This window comes from Colias philodice, chromosome 14 (assembly GCF_061535455.1).
Source record: "Colias philodice isolate Cphi_HAF_F1 chromosome 14, ilColPhil1 Martin Lab GWU primary, whole genome shotgun sequence".
NCBI lineage: Eukaryota > Metazoa > Arthropoda > Insecta > Lepidoptera > Pieridae > Colias > Colias philodice.
In genome coordinates, this window is record NC_143099.1 from 6824224 (window position 1) to 6840258 (window position 16035).

The 16035-nt window shown below is 30.2% G+C and overlaps 1 protein-coding gene and 1 long non-coding RNA gene across 2 annotated transcripts in view; one reads left to right on the plus strand and one right to left on the minus strand.

Annotated features, from left to right (window-relative positions):
- LOC149482901 (uncharacterized) overlaps nucleotides 1-15366 on the minus strand; it is a 109731-nt gene extending 94365 nt beyond the window's left edge. The window contains exon 1 of the long non-coding RNA XR_016316557.1: nucleotides 14966-15366. This is a non-coding gene — a long non-coding RNA (uncharacterized LOC149482901). The remainder of the gene's footprint in view (nucleotides 1-14965) is intronic.
- On the plus strand, nucleotides 1161-13751 carry LOC149482908 (circadian clock-controlled protein daywake-like). Its single transcript, XM_089703691.1, has 5 exons — nucleotides 1161-1529; nucleotides 7456-7675; nucleotides 8828-8958; nucleotides 9758-9913; nucleotides 13482-13751. The coding sequence occupies exons 1-5, from the start codon at nucleotides 1457-1459 to the stop codon at nucleotides 13646-13648; spliced, it is 747 nt and encodes a 248-aa protein (XP_089559817.1). The 5' UTR covers nucleotides 1161-1456; the 3' UTR covers nucleotides 13649-13751.
- Nucleotides 15367-16035: the final 669 nt, after the last annotated feature.

The window sequence follows — 16035 nt, forward strand, 5'->3', positions numbered from 1 at the left end:
GCTACATATCAAGTATGTAAGTATGCATGGATGGATGTTTGTTACTAGGCGGATTGGGATGAAACTTTACAGGAATATAGGTCATCAAAATAACGCATGAGCTTTAGAAATACTTGATTTTACACGCGGGTTCGTCTGCGGGTGAAACCGCGCGGCACGGCTATAGTCTTAATAATGTAATTGATGTTATTCTACACGAGCAAGACTATTGAGACAGAAGATAATCAACGAAGTATTTATACAATGTTCTGTCTAACCTACAATTATATATTTCTATACAATTATTTATTACCTATTATAACTGCGAAAGTAAATCTGTCTTTCTATTTGTATCTTTTTCACGCCTAAAACACTTAAAAGATTTGGAAAAGAATTTTTACCACACAAATATAGTTTTATACTTGAGAAAGGACATATGATACCTATAGCTATTATCCCGGAAATCCCACGAGAACGGGAGCTGTGCGGGTTTTTCTGACTATCTCGGCGAATCCGCGAGTGGAAAGTTAGTATGACATCACCTATAGGGATAGATTTTGTATGCCAGTGGATCGAACAATATGATGAAAATATCATACACTAGATTTCCGCCCGCGGCTTCGCCCGCGTTTTCAAAGGAAAACCCGCATAGTTCCCGTTCCCGTGGGATTTCCGGGATAAAACCTATTCTATGTGTTAATCCAAGTGACTCTCTATATTCGGTTCAGTAGTTTTTACGTGAAAGAGTAACAAACATCTATACATCCATACATCCATACTTACAAACTTTTGCCTTTATAATAGTTTTAAGATTAAGATTACACTCACCTGTATTGGTTCTTATTGATTGTACGGAATTTAGCAACTTTTTCGAATATTATGATATTCACACTTCCACCAAGAGACTTTCTTCTCGTAGCGTTGAGATTGGAATTGTTTCAAGCGAGACGTGTTATCTGTCTGCCTTATCTGATAGATACCTAATTACAAATAAGTAACACCTTGCTCACACAATCGCCAAAATAAATGGCTCAATCAATAAACAATTAAACTTTTTACTCGCTTAAATTAATATAATGGAGTTTGATAACATGGTTAGAAATGTTAAAAATTTGAGGGTAGTTTTGTATAAATTACGTTCATTCAACATCAAACATGTCATATCAAAGCGATGAATACCGCCTTACGTAAACAAAATAATAATAGCTGCGTTCTAATTCCAATAAATTCAAATTCAACTCCAATATCAGTGCAAAAACATAATCAAATTAACCAAAACGTTCACATCGGTAACGTAATTAAAAAATTATGAAAAAAAATATATTCGAGCGGTGATATTCACTAAAGCGGCAACCGGTTGACTACAATGTCAGCCTGAAGGTCCGGTATATCGTATTAAGTTAGATGATATAAAGCATTTATTCCTCACTCAACCGGTGCAGTGATTCCACACTAGGTACAATAAAATTTCGTAATCATGATAGTGCGATTCGAATATGTTGTTCTGTGTGTCCTGGCTCTCTGCGGTTCGGGCCACGCAAAGTTGGCACGTAAGTGAACTTTTTATTTGTTCATAGTTTAATAATCTATTTGTGAACCCATAGTTTAATAAACTATTTTTGAACTATTGGTGTAAGTTTTGTGAATTTTCGTAATTTATACTATAGGAACAAAATGTTAAATTTAGTTGTTGATAATTAATAGATCTAATATATCTCGTGATGAACGCTTAAATTGACCAAACATCCCACGCTTATAAATAATTTTAATAATGTAGCTTTCGCTTACCTACAACTGTGAAATTTGAAACAATTCTAATATATTGCTGTCTCCAGCCTTAGAGTATTTTATTATATTTATTACTTGTGTGTTATGGATATATATTTTTCTCTAAGGATTATTTTAAAGTATCATACTCATAAAGTTATAAATAACAATTAAAATAATGACTTTGAAAGAACGACGTAATCCTGACCATCTGACTCCAATTTTGATAGATGGTGTAGGGATTACACAAGGCATTACAATAATTCTCAATACGCATTTTATTTGATTTATTTTTATTGAGAGCATTGGCTCTATACACACACATATATATATACACATATAAATAAATAAACGAAATTCATAGAATTAGTGCTTTTAGCGTATGCGCGTTGAGAGTAAATTTTCAAGGTCGCGTCATGACATTCCGTCACGTCATGAAGTAAGGCGAATATTTTGCTATCTTTGAATCTTGCCAAAGAAGTTTCACTTCTGACACATGTACTCGGCACACACGTCTTTTTTTTGTTATCAACATTATACATATAAAAGATTGGTAGGTAGGTAGGTATGTAACAAGTTTTTCATTTAGATTATGTTTTACTTTTTTCTTACTTTTATATTATATCTAGCATGGCGTTCCTGCCCTATTTAAGTATTCATTAATTTAATCATTTAGTCTAAGAAAATAAGCACGAAACGATAAATACCAAACATTTATAATTTATGTGTTAAATAAATAGACAGTAATATTATACCGTCATTAAATAGCACTAAGCTGATTAAGTATACGTTGTTTTAAATCATTGAGATACTTACTATCTGATTAAAATTTAATGACAGTTTTATTAAATAATGTCCATGACCAATTACAAACACTACTTGTGTAAATGTTATACATAGTAGTAAATTAATTTTGTCTAAAAATATAAGGTACTTTATACTTATATTAGTACCTTTTGATACGAAGTATCTATACGTACGTTTATTTATTTATTTATATCTATACGTACGTTTTTCATTTTTCTAATAGAGCGAGAAAAATGTGCCAAAATTTTAAGTTGGTTTAATAATGTAGTGTGTTTTAGTAGTGTTTAAGTCGTGGCTTATTTACTTACAAAAATCGAAGACCGTTATAAATTAATACAAATGTTACCTACCAAATAATGTAAATAATATGGACATGAAAGTTTCTCTCCTACACTTTTTTGAACCACTTTATACAGTAGTAGATTTCACATACTTAATATACTAAATATACATACACATATAAACATAGTGATAAGGCCGCCCTTTGTGCTTTTTTTAATCTTATTTTTGTAAAAGCTTATTTTATTGTGCAAAAAACAAAATATACATAAACCTTTATGTATATTTTGTTTTTTGCACAATTGAGTGTTAAATAAATAAATAAATATATTTTTTTTATATTTCATATACATATGTAATGACTAATAAAATAGAATAACGCAAAATATAATAAATTCCGACCACTTGCACTGCCTGGAATCGTTTTGTTATCAAAATAAAATTTAGGTTATATTTTTTTATTAAGTGGTTACCTAAGTACCTACTAAAAATATAATCATCCAATTGTTACTTACAATTAGTACTTCAAACACAATGTTACATTTCCGCAATCTTAATAATGGCAATTAAACATTGAAAACAGAAAATATCCAGTGAAAAAAGAAACAAAGAAACGTTTAGGTATATATATTTTTAATACGTAGGTATAAAATTAGTGTTTTTTTCTATTCATGCCCATAATCCATATTTAATATTTTATATGCGAAAGTAACTCTGTCTGTCTGTCTGTTACTTAATCACGCCTTAACTACTGAAGCAATTTGCATGAAATTTTTTATAGAGATATTTTGATACCCGAGAAAGGACATAGGATAGGTTTTATCCCGGAAATCCTACGGGAACAGGTTTTTCTTTGAAAACGCGGGCGAAGCCGCGGGCGGAAAGCTAGTAATTAATATGTCCTTACATATTATATTTAATTTAACTACAGATATTATTATATGTATAATATCAATTAGAAAACAGCTGATTAAAATTGAATATTTTATGTGATCTAAATAGTTATGGATTATAATCATATCTAATTTGCTGAAATTTTAATTAAAACAAACACGAATAATTGAGAATTTATATTGATCATCTAATTACATAACAGTAAGATTGTAATGCTTAAATATTATTTGGGTTAGTTGCGAATATCCTAATATTGTTTATAAATTTCTAAGTATGAAAATTCGCAGATTAATATCCAATGCCACAATTAAGATTATAATATAATATACCGATAAAACAATTATATTAATGATGCTAGTAAAAATAAAATAAAATACTATATTATTAGCCTTTCATAATCGTATTTTATAGATAACATCCATATAATATGTCTTTGTTTTCTCCAAATATGATTTTTATTTGCGAATATTTTCTCATATCATATCACATCATATTGGCTTTTCTTAAACTTATATTTGCTCTATTATAATCAAGATTTTGTTAATGAAGATCACAAAACCAACGTATAGTTCTCTAACATTCTTCAAATTATTTGAAAATTGATTCACTAGCGGGAAGATTGAGTTTTTAATTCTCACTGAGTAGACTTCGAAAATATGCTAATGAAGATGAATATTTTGATGATAAGGGAAACTTTCTTTTTACTCGTTTAATTTTATAACTCGTTAAGATATTTTAAAACTCTTCTTTTATTGATATTTTTTATCGCTCTAGACTTTTATGGGCATTGTTTGCTTAAATAGGCTTTAATGCCTACGTCCATATGACTAAAATATTATCTGGGATTTTTTTATTTAACTAACATTTAAAACGCAATGTAAATTATTATTTTTAGCACTAGATCATTATTTTTATACTATAATTTTTTATAACTTTTTGTACGAGTAAATAATATTTACAACTGCTTCTTATTGAGATAATTTTTTATACACAGTATTATTTCAAATGTATATTCCATATATTATAAGTGTAATAGGTAGGCAAGGCAGAAAAATCATGTGCCACAGCTTCTTTAATGAGCTCTGCCCCTATGCAAGTGGCTTTCTGTTAGCGTAGCGTTCAATAGAATAGACTACGAATGTATGAGATTGACGTAAGCTGTAGATACGTTTATCTATCCACTTGCATAGGGGGGCTGTTCCTCAACGGGAGGGTCGAGTTTTACACTTTTACTGTTCTAAGCTGAGCTCTCAATCTCCTATATTCTCTTCGATAATAGGTGAATCCTGGTTAAGTCAATAGTATCGCTATTCACACATGTACGCTAATTTAAATACCATGTTTTTATTTACATTCAGTGTTTTATGTACCATAATTATAACTTGAAGGATCATGCTGTTTAACACCCGTTTTTGTTTACAAACATCTGAATTGTTTATTCTTATAAATCTCAGTAATTACATTGTTTCCGTACGTTTTATTGACTGAACACTACATTGTTTTTATTGTATATTTTTCCATTTTAAAATAAACTTTAGCGGTGCATTGTAAACAACCCGATCTGACCGTGCAAAAAATGTGAAAATAAAAATAAAAAAAATCATTATAATTGTTTTTATCAGCTGCAGTATTATTGTCGCTCATTAGAGATCAGAGAGAAGTCACGAACTAGAAAAGCACGAAATGTGATTAATTAATATCTTACAATATTTAGGTAGATACTTATTGGTTGGATATCTGTGGTTAGAAATTATCCAGAAAGGCCAGGTAACCCAACCTACGTACTTTTGATTAGCTTTTAAAAGAGAAAAAAAAGTTCAACCTGGCCCTGAACCTCTTTACACACTACATTATAGATGATTGATATCACATAATATCTGCATATTTTTATGCTATATGCATAACATAATATATGATTTTTCCTCCTTCATGACAATTAGCAACAAGAAAATCAGATATCGTCTAGCTATTGAGGCCACAAAATGACCTCTTGAATATATAATAAGGGTTTAAGTTACATATAGATGCGTTAAAAAGGAATATTTTATCGTTAAGACGAAGAATCGAAGATGACTTTATCGAAGGAGCATCAGCTGACTTTTTAAATTGTATTGAACATTATGAAAACGTCTATGAACCATTGTATGAATATCGACTAAATTAAAATTTAAACTTAATGGTACGTACAATCATTTCTCCTTTAGAAAGACGAATATTAATCTAACAATTTGGGTTAGACTCGCACTAGTCACATTCAGGGCATAACTGAATGTTCTTTCGATGCCCTTTAGTTGACACATTCCGATCATTTTCGTTTTTAAAGGTAGCTTGTTTAGCTATAATCAATCGTTAGAGATTTTATTTTTACAAATTAATTTGTTTGCATTCTTCGTTTTACCTACTGGTACTATTACGGGTATGAGACTTTATAATGTTGCCATGCCTATAACATTATGTACCTACATTTAATAAAATTACTATTCAGGGAAAACGTCGATATATTTAGTCACCTAGTTATAGCAACACGCTCTAAACAGTTATTATCAACGAATTATTAATTAAAATATGAAACACAAATGGTTATACATAGTTATAAAACATAACAGTAAAATTAGAAGTTTAGAATTAAAGAATAGAGTATTTTATTGTTTGTGACTTCAATTTTCGAAAAATAACCTAAAAATGCATTTTTATTTTATATAATAAAGTTACTTATAATTATTATTTTATACAATTAGACTGCGTTACGGGGACTTGCTTTCAATTATATTTAATTAAAGTGTTGCCAAGTTAGCAATTTTATTATCATAAAAAGTCTTTGACAAAGGTCGCTGAGTAGCTACATTTTCGCAAGTAGGTAAATATTCATTTGTTGAATATCAAAATTTTAACTTTTAAAGTTTTTACTAAAATAACTCCTGAATCGAGATATTAATTTACGAAATAAACATTTTAACGACACTTATTCTAACACATACCAAAAGCTAACCGTTAGCAAATTGTCTTTGTATTTCGTATTTATTTTGGACAGAAGCGCCCAAAATCCATTGATTTTATTCCCACCACTTCAAGTTGTTCTATTTTCCAAGTAATTGACTCAGCTCAGGGGATAAACACAAGAAAGAAAACTCATTAACAGCCAGATTGTTTCATTATGTAACCGCTTTCACATATTTATTATTTTGATTAGATTATATCCGATTCGTCGGTGTATTATATTAATTAAAATACTGCGTATTTTTTGTTCTGAATAAGACCCAGTGTTTACGTTTTTTAAAAGCATTGACCTTTGCAACAAAAACTTGCTAATTATGTTACACACGCTCCTCCGTATAAAGTGATTGAAATCTTAATACGCAAAATTGATATCTGACGCTTCTATTAAACAAATAATTATTTGACGTTGATTAATTTAAACAATGTCTTGACCTTTTGAAATATTTTATCCTCAATGAATGAAACGAATAAATTAAAAGTCTTTAGAAATAAAGGCAGATTCTGTACAATGATTTTGTTTCCCTGCAAAGTAATTTAAGGAGTGTTTTTCCCCTCTGAAGTTTTAACCAATGGAGTTCTATTAAGTATTCTGTGACCAGAGAAAACAAACAATGCCATTATTCTTTTTAATTTTCATCCATTGAATATAAGTAGTTGCTAACAACAAAATGCATTGGGTAATTTCACACTGTAAAACTAATAATAAATTATATGTATATTATTATGTTTTAGCGGACTTCATTCACCCATGCAACGTAACAACAAGCGAGTGCCTTATAAAAGCGACACAGGACGCGATACCGGAATTTGTTAAAGGTATTCCAAATCTCGGAGTACCTTCTTTGGACCCTTTTGTTATTGAAAAGCTCTCCATACCCCTCACGGGGCTGAAAGTGACATTCTACCAAGGCAAAGTGACTGGCTTCAGAAAATGCATCGTTGACAACGTAATGTGAGTTTATTTTACTTCCTGATTGTTTAATTATATAACTTGATAACTTAATATTTATAAATATGTAGATAGTCAATATTTTTATGTTGGGGATGTTCTTGAATATTCAATTAAACAGAAAAGCGATAAGGTAAGTGCAAGTGTTAAAATGTAAAATGAAATTTTGGTTCTAAAGTTTGAAGAAATTTACTTAGTAGTTACTCTAAAAACATCTGAAGGTATTGCGGGCAGATTTAAGTTCAGGTATCATTGTTACTAATAGTACCTAATAAATAAGCGCAATTGAAATAAATTTATATGCAAATGAATAATAATGATTTCAAAATGATTCAGACTTGAAATATACCTAGTACAGTCTACACTCTACACAGATATACAATGAAACAATAATAATTATGATCAAAATGGTCAAGGAATACGCATATTAAAAACTGCGGTTTTACCCGCAGTACTTCGCTCCTATTGGTCTTAGCGTGATGATATTATACAGTCTTATAGCCTTCCTCGATAAATGGATTATCTAACACCGAAATATTTTTTCTAATCAAACTCGTAGTTCCTGAGATAAGCGCGTTCAAACAAACAAACAAATTCTTCGGCTTTATAACATTAGTATAGATAGTTCCTCTATATATTTCACGGAGGCGGCTGATAAAATTTTCTTCAGAAACTACCTCTATCTCGCCTTTAATTAAATTAATCTTGAAAGCTTACGAGAGATGTAACCGCGTAACTTTTACGAAGATAAATAGCTTCTATATTAACTTCTCCTGATTTAATTGAAGCTTCAATTTTGTGTACTTTGCCTAAAACACATCCATTATAAATGTTTATTAAATGATGACTTACGTGACGATAATTATGTGATCTTATAAAATATAAAGTATCTTGTTAACCGAGTTAACTTACTTAGTTTAAGTGTGTAATACACACTTTTTACAAGTCATATTAATAATTTACCTTCAGAAATCGCAGTGTTTAAAGCTAAACACCAATATCTAATTTCTTCCAACTATTAAAATAATTAGCTACTACATGTTGCTAGCAAATATATAATAATTCATACAAATTAAAACTGGTTAGATGAATCCCTATATAATATAAAACTAATAATATATCCTCTATATTCATCAAGATTATAATTTATTCCAGTTCAGAATTGGAGAAACGTCATTTTGTTTTGGAATTCCATTGCAATTTAACCATAAAGGGACAATATGATGCCGTCGGAAAAATCTTACTTTTCCCCATAAACGGAGAAGGCGACGCTAAAGTTAAGCTGAGTAAGTATTTCATCTTCTTATTATACCTTTTTACCTGTTATGAGAGAACATTTATTCTATTGATCAATCAAAATTTGCATTAAATTCATTTATTTTCTTAAGTAATTGTTTTGCAATATTTATTTTATCTAACTTTAAATATTGCAGTTTATGTGTATGGCATTGTATGTATACGCACTTGTATAACTAAATATTTGATTTTCAAACTTTATTACCCTGCAAACAAACAATTAATGGAATGGTAAATGCTTTGACAAAGATGTATATTATTTGTAAATACGAGTAGAAAAGATACAAATAATAAACATTCATATATTTCTATAGGAAGCACTGCGATATTATTATCATAAACATAATAGATTATCTACATTTTACCTACTAAAGTTTGTATAGATATTTATTGTAAGTTCGCACAAGGACTCCTGTAGTACTGTAGTGGGATTTGGATGAAATTTATAACAGAGATAGGCTGTTTATCTCAAAAATTTGTAGACTTGCCGTGGAATCTAAATATACGAAAATCTCGAAAACGCCGCAACGTTTTGTTAGATTTCTATGAAGTTATTGTATACATTCAGCAGATTTGAGAATTATAGATTACTTATTAGTACCATTTTTACGATCTAAATTTATTGTTCTTGCAGAATAAAGTTTGCTGGGTCAATTATAAAATTCCAATTTCGTGTACCAATACTACGCAAAACGTTGCTTCTCCGTCAATAAGTAGTATATAAGTAGTATTTCAATGTACCTACTTACTTACTTACTTATTTTTAACTAAATATGAATAATTTTCCAGCAAATCTAAGAATGAAGGTGGACATCAATACAAAGTATGTGAAGGATGACAAAGGAAATAACCACTTCGCGTTAAAGAATTATAAATACACTTTTGACTACGGTGATAAAGTGTACTTTGATCTCAAGAATTTGTTCAAAGAAAGCAAGGAATTGAGTGAGTATCCTACTGAATATTTTGTCTTTATAAGTACTACTCAAATATAATGAGTGGTGCTATTTGTATATTGATACACCTAAAATCAGCGAAATTTTATCGTTCTAAACTGACTAATACGATTGTATTGACTACTCAAAAGTTTGAAATCATACCGCCAAAACTGAATTTAAGCTTAATAGTTCGTCACTTGTAGTGAAGTTCATTAGTGGTATATTACTAATATATACCACTTAATAATTTATGGTATTAGGTATTAAAAATTGTCATATATTTGTTAAAAACACATTAAAAATTTTACTTATGTTAGTTAAGATACCTCCGAATTAAGAATGACAATTGGGTCGTTCCCATTGTTGTATTTATAAAACACAAAACATAACAAACGTTAGACTTCTAGACATAAATATGTTTTCTATACAAATATTATAAAGAGGAAAGGTTTGATTTTTTGTTTGTTTGTTTGTTTGTATGAATTGAATAGGCTCCGAAACTACTTGGCAGATTTGAAAAATTCTTTCACTGTTGGAAAGCTACATCATTTCTGAGTGACATAGGCTAGGTTTTATCCCGGAAATCCCACGGGAACGGGAACTATGCGGGTTTTTTTTTTAAATCGCGGGCGAAGCCGCAGGCGGAAAGCTAGTTACTAAATATTTACCTCGAATTTTTAAACACGTCCTCACATTCCGCCCTTAGGGATTATTAAAAAAACTGGCAGCTCATTAGATAAAAAGTAATGTTGCAAATTAATTACTTTCGCTTACTTTCTTCCTCAAGTAAATCTTATAATTATTATAACTGTTTAATTCCTGAAGTATTAACATTTCCTTTTTATGTAAGTATATAAATTCGTTGTGAAAGTGAAAAAAAAAACGGATAAAAATATGTTCCAAACAATTACAGGGAAATATTACTAAGATAACTACATTCTTTTTTTATGTTCCCGCGCTCTCAGCCTCCACAGATAATATAAAATTTCCGATTCGAAGATTCTAAGGAGGTTATGTTAAAAAATACATGTATATAATTTAAACACGATACATGGACATAACAAATAAAATATATAAACACCTAAAAAGGTGATGAAATATACAAATTATATTTTCAGTATCTCACACAGCCGTCACCATGACAACGCTCACAAAAATTGAATTACAAACTTGTTGATCTTACTTACTATTAAATAAGGCTCTTGTTAGTAGTTATAATACAATATAAAATATTTGAGAATATATTGTTTAAACTATTTTGATGTTCTAAATACAAAATTTAATTAAGTATATCAATTAAGTATAGGTATATTATCGTCATAATATAATTATTTATTTTACTTTTTAATACTTAATTATCTTTGCATATAATATGGTTTAAACATTATTCACAAGGAAAGCCATAATAGATTCATATCTTGAAACGTGTTTAATTAAGTCATAACAGATGGGCCTGCGTGGCTCGTAATAAAATTATAAGGGTGTCGACTAAGGGCACCTCGAAAATTAATTATGTATGTCAAACGCGCCATGTTTAAAAATATAATTAACGATAATCTTAAGGCATTTACATTTTTATTTTGAAATTAATTTTAAATTATATTTTTAAAAGCTCCTATGTATTTTAACGAGTAATGCATAATAATACTTAATTCATTTTCTGACTGGCAACATTTATATTATTCTCTTAGTTAGCAGGTAGCCTAGCCTGTGTTTGCGCAAAAATTAAAAAAAATAAACGAATGAAGATTTAAATAAGTATCTACTTTATTTGGGATTATTATCATAATGGTATTATGATAGTCCAGTCATCCGGTTGTTTTTGGTTTTCTTTGCAAATTTCCACTTTGCCACCTCGCCGCGCCGCCATATTGAAAACATGGCGCTGAAAAGCAGGCTTTGATGATATTTATTTTCCGAATAATTTAGAGGAATGTAAACCATTGATTTACTATGGAGCAAGGGGCTAGTTGTAACAGGGGTAAGTAGTAACAGACCTTTTTCAATAGCAATGTAAACCTTATCGACTTCTTTTTTTTACTGAATCTTACGATTATAACTGGCCACACCGCTTCATCACAGCCAGTGTCCTGCTAGCCAGATAATTAGCTAGATGTGTGCAAGGGCTTCATAGGCGCCAGTTAACGTATTATTTCACTTTCGTAACTTTTTGGTTAGCTTTACTATTTACGACTAATTAAAGTTGTATGTATTTTATTTGATGATAGAATATAACTATTAATGATGTTCTGTAATTGTTTTTAAAATTACTAACTTGATTTAATAGTTATCGTGATAAATATTAAAAATTATACCTAGGGGCTAGTTGTAACAGAATCTCGGGGTTAGTAGTAACATGTTACAACTTGCCCCCAGATTGCGGTGAGTACAGGAACCACCATACAGGACATACCATATTTGTTTTGATTTAGAATGAGAGAGTATAAGAGAAAGACAGAGCGGGCAATACTAAGAAGAAGAAGAGCAATGAAAGTCCAAAAGTAGGTTATGTCAAGCCTAGACAAGTATTCACAGAAGAAGAAGAACGTAAAATGTCTATATGTATACTTAAGTGTGCCGAAATATACTTTGGATTACTTCCTATCGAAATAAGGAAACTAGCTTACTAGTTAAAAACTTTAAATCATTAATTTGTTGATTAAGTATATAAAAAGTATGTTTCAGTTAATTATTTAATGAGAAAATACATATTTTAGAAGTACTTAGTTAGTTATTGTTATAAACAAAGCAAAATAATTAGATATGTGAAAAAAATAAATGATTCAAGGTGTCACATTTTTATTTTTAATTGTTGTTACTACTTGCCCCAATAGATGTTACAACTAACCCCAAGCACGGGGTACGTTGTAACACTTCCCTTTTTTAAATAAAACAGTAATTGCGGAAGAGTTACCTGGATTTTTGATATTTTTTCGATTTAACATAATAGAAGAATAGTAAAAGTTTGAATCAAAGTTTAGTTAATGATAAGCTAGCCAAGATATCGCGAGATATAAAAGTATTTTTGAAAATTGTTACAACTAGCCCCTCGCTCCCCTACTACGTGTGTAAACCGTTTTTTTTAATAGAAAATTGCACATTAAATTACAATACTTTCGCAGATATATAAGAAAAACAATGCAGTAAATTACATTTCAAGTTACTTGCTTTTTAAGTTACCTATATTCGAGCACAATATTATTAAAAAATAAAGGTGTCATTTTTTTTTATAAATCAGCCATAAACTATTTAGAGCTATGAATGGCTAAATGACCTGACCTTTTAGTTAGGTTAGACTTCCTATATTATATCCTCTAATAAAAATGTGTTAATTTACCTTGACGCATATTAAGTAATTTATACGTAAGAAAAATGTTACAAACATGAAATTTGATTATTTTGAAATGTTGTATGGAAATTTAATTTAATTTTAGTTGAAATAGAGGGACATAGAGTTTTTAGTAGTTTTCATCTTTAATTGTTTGCACAAAATATCGATAGGTATTGGACAATTTTAAGTTAATAAATAATCCTCAACAGAACTTGTATAACCTATATTGTCATTTGTTTTCCAGGTGAAACAGTATTAAATTTCCTCAACGAAAACTGGAAGACTGTAGCAGAGGAGTTCGGCAAGCCAATAGTAGATTACGCAGTTGATTTAGCTATAAAAACCATTGAGAAGTTCTTTGTAGAAGTACCATATGAAGAACTTATAAATATACCTATACCTCAGGATTAGTTCATACTCATAATATTATATTGTGTAATGTTTTATTTTATAGAATAACCAAAGTCTGCGGAAATGGAACTTTATTTTATAATTGAATGAATTAAATAAATTATATTTAAAACAACTACGGTTTTTTTGGAGATCTTTTACCATACGAAGTTCTAAGAATACGTTTTTGTATTTATCAGAGCATATTTACTTGGTGTTTTATTTCATAATTCCCGAGTTTATTTCTAAGAAATAATGTAGCTTTCAAATGACGCAGAATTTTTATGTTCGATCCCGTTGTTTCGGAGCTTACTTTGCACAATGTATAGACAAAAAAAAGCATTTATTATTCAAATGAAACTCGGAAATTTATATTTATATTTTTATAATATTTTTTTGTTGTAATAGCACAGAATAATGCTAGTTAGACCGGACTCTCAGTGGAGTTTCGTTTGCAAAAATCGCGGACCTAAATCTGACTTCTGATATATATTGTATAGATCCCAGACATCCTATAGACAGATGTTGCCAACCAGTTTTGTGGTCCCCCTGCCCGCACCACGGTAATTAAATATGGCATACAAAGAAAAAAATAAAAATTTCCAAAACATGCCGTGTGGGGTATCAAATGAAAGAGCTTATTGAGTAGATCACGAATATATAGCATACTATATACATTTCTTACACTTTCTCTAAGATTTTTTAGAAAATTTACGAAAATGGTCCATTTTTGAGTTAACTTTAAACCACTATAGATTGAAAACTCATGAATATATTTTTTAAATTATTATTTTAAATAATTAACAATAGTCCATTGTTTACGATTCAATATTTCGTACAGTGAAATAGTTGCATGGGGGAGTGGGGGGAGCATTCAAAGATGGCGAGTATATTTTCAAGTTCATATAGTATATAGCTTAGATTATGGATTGGTCTCCGCGCGCGCGCTACGACTAGATACCGCCGGCGTACTTGAAAAATGCGGCAACTTAAAGTACGCCGAATTCGGCGTACCCAAGCCAGTCGTGTCACAAGCATTGTGTGGAGAGGGTGAACCGATAATTTATAAAGATTTTGAACAAAATCTGAAGTAAAATGCCTATTTGTGTCATAAAACTATTTAAAAATAATACAACAAAAAATAAGAAAGACACTGGGATCACGTACCATCACTAAGTATCGTATTATTCGAAATTTCTCCTTTACTTCGAAACATTTTTCTACGAAAATACGACGCCATTCAGTGTTGCCGTATTGCATATCCAAAAAAATACACGTGGCTGAGGAAATATTTAAGCAATAATTTGAACTTTTTTTTTTCAATACTATTACTAACACATGTATAAAAAAGTATAATACAATAATTTATTTCTGTTTAACCATGTTTAACTGACTCATATAATATGTTTTTTTTTTATTTCCGCTTTTTTACTTATAAACAACCTTTGTGACTATAGTATAGTAGCGTCGCAAGTGGATTTGAGTCACATGTTCATGGATTCGATTCCCGGCCAGGTCAGGATGAAAAAAATATTTTTCAAACTTCTTTCCAAGATGCCAGATTTCCCATTTATGAGGTAAAATTTATGTAGCTGGCAGCCCAATTCTTCACACACACTAGCGTCTTTACAAATTGCCTAACACACACTACAGAAATGAGTTGCCGCACTCACAGAGCTATTGTTTTTAGGTGGGGCGGTATCTAGTCGTAGCGCGCGCGCGGAGACCAATCCTTAATCTAAGGTATATAGTTATTTTCATCAAATCCACCACATAGCTCACTTATATTATATTACGAACTATTGAATCATAAACAATGGACTATTGTAAATTATTTAAAATAATTATTTAAAAAATATATTCATGAGTTTTCAATCTATAGTGGTTTAAAGTTAACTCAAAAATGGACCATTTTCGTAAATTTTCTAAAAAATCTTAGAGAAAGTGTAAGAAATGTATATAGTATGCTATATATTCGTGATCTACTCAATAAGCTCTTTCATTTGATACCCCACACGGCATGTTTTGGAAATTTTTATTTTTTTCTTTGTATGCCATATTTAATTACCGGGGTGCGGGCAGGGGGACCACAAAACTGGTTGGCAACATCTGTCTATAGGATGTCTGGGATCTATACAATATATATCAGAAGTCAGATTTAGGTCCGCGATTTTTGCAAACGAACATCTCCTTGGAGCCTGCTCTAAGTCATAATAGCCTCTAAGTTTTAATCGCGACCAATGCTCTTTAAAAATGTCACATATTGGCATAGTACTATATAAAAAATGTACTGGTAAAAATACATCTTGCGGAGTCTAGAATTTTCTACATTTATGTTTGTCCTTGGTCAACACTCGAACTACGCCGGTCGCGGCCAACAACTCAATTTTATCGGTATTTAAGCTTAA

Excerpts from the sequence above, each read along its gene's own strand:
- LOC149482908 (XM_089703691.1), top strand. The coding sequence starts at position 1,457 with ATGATAGTGCGATTCGAATATGTTGTTCTGTGTGTCCTGGCTCTCTGC. Across the intron at positions 7,676-8,827 it reads TGCATCGTTGACAACGTAAT|TTCAGAATTGGAGAAACGTC; the intron begins GTGAGTTTATTT and ends AATTTATTCCAG. Across the intron at positions 9,914-13,481 it reads CAAAGAAAGCAAGGAATTGA|GTGAAACAGTATTAAATTTC; the intron begins GTGAGTATCCTA and ends TTTGTTTTCCAG.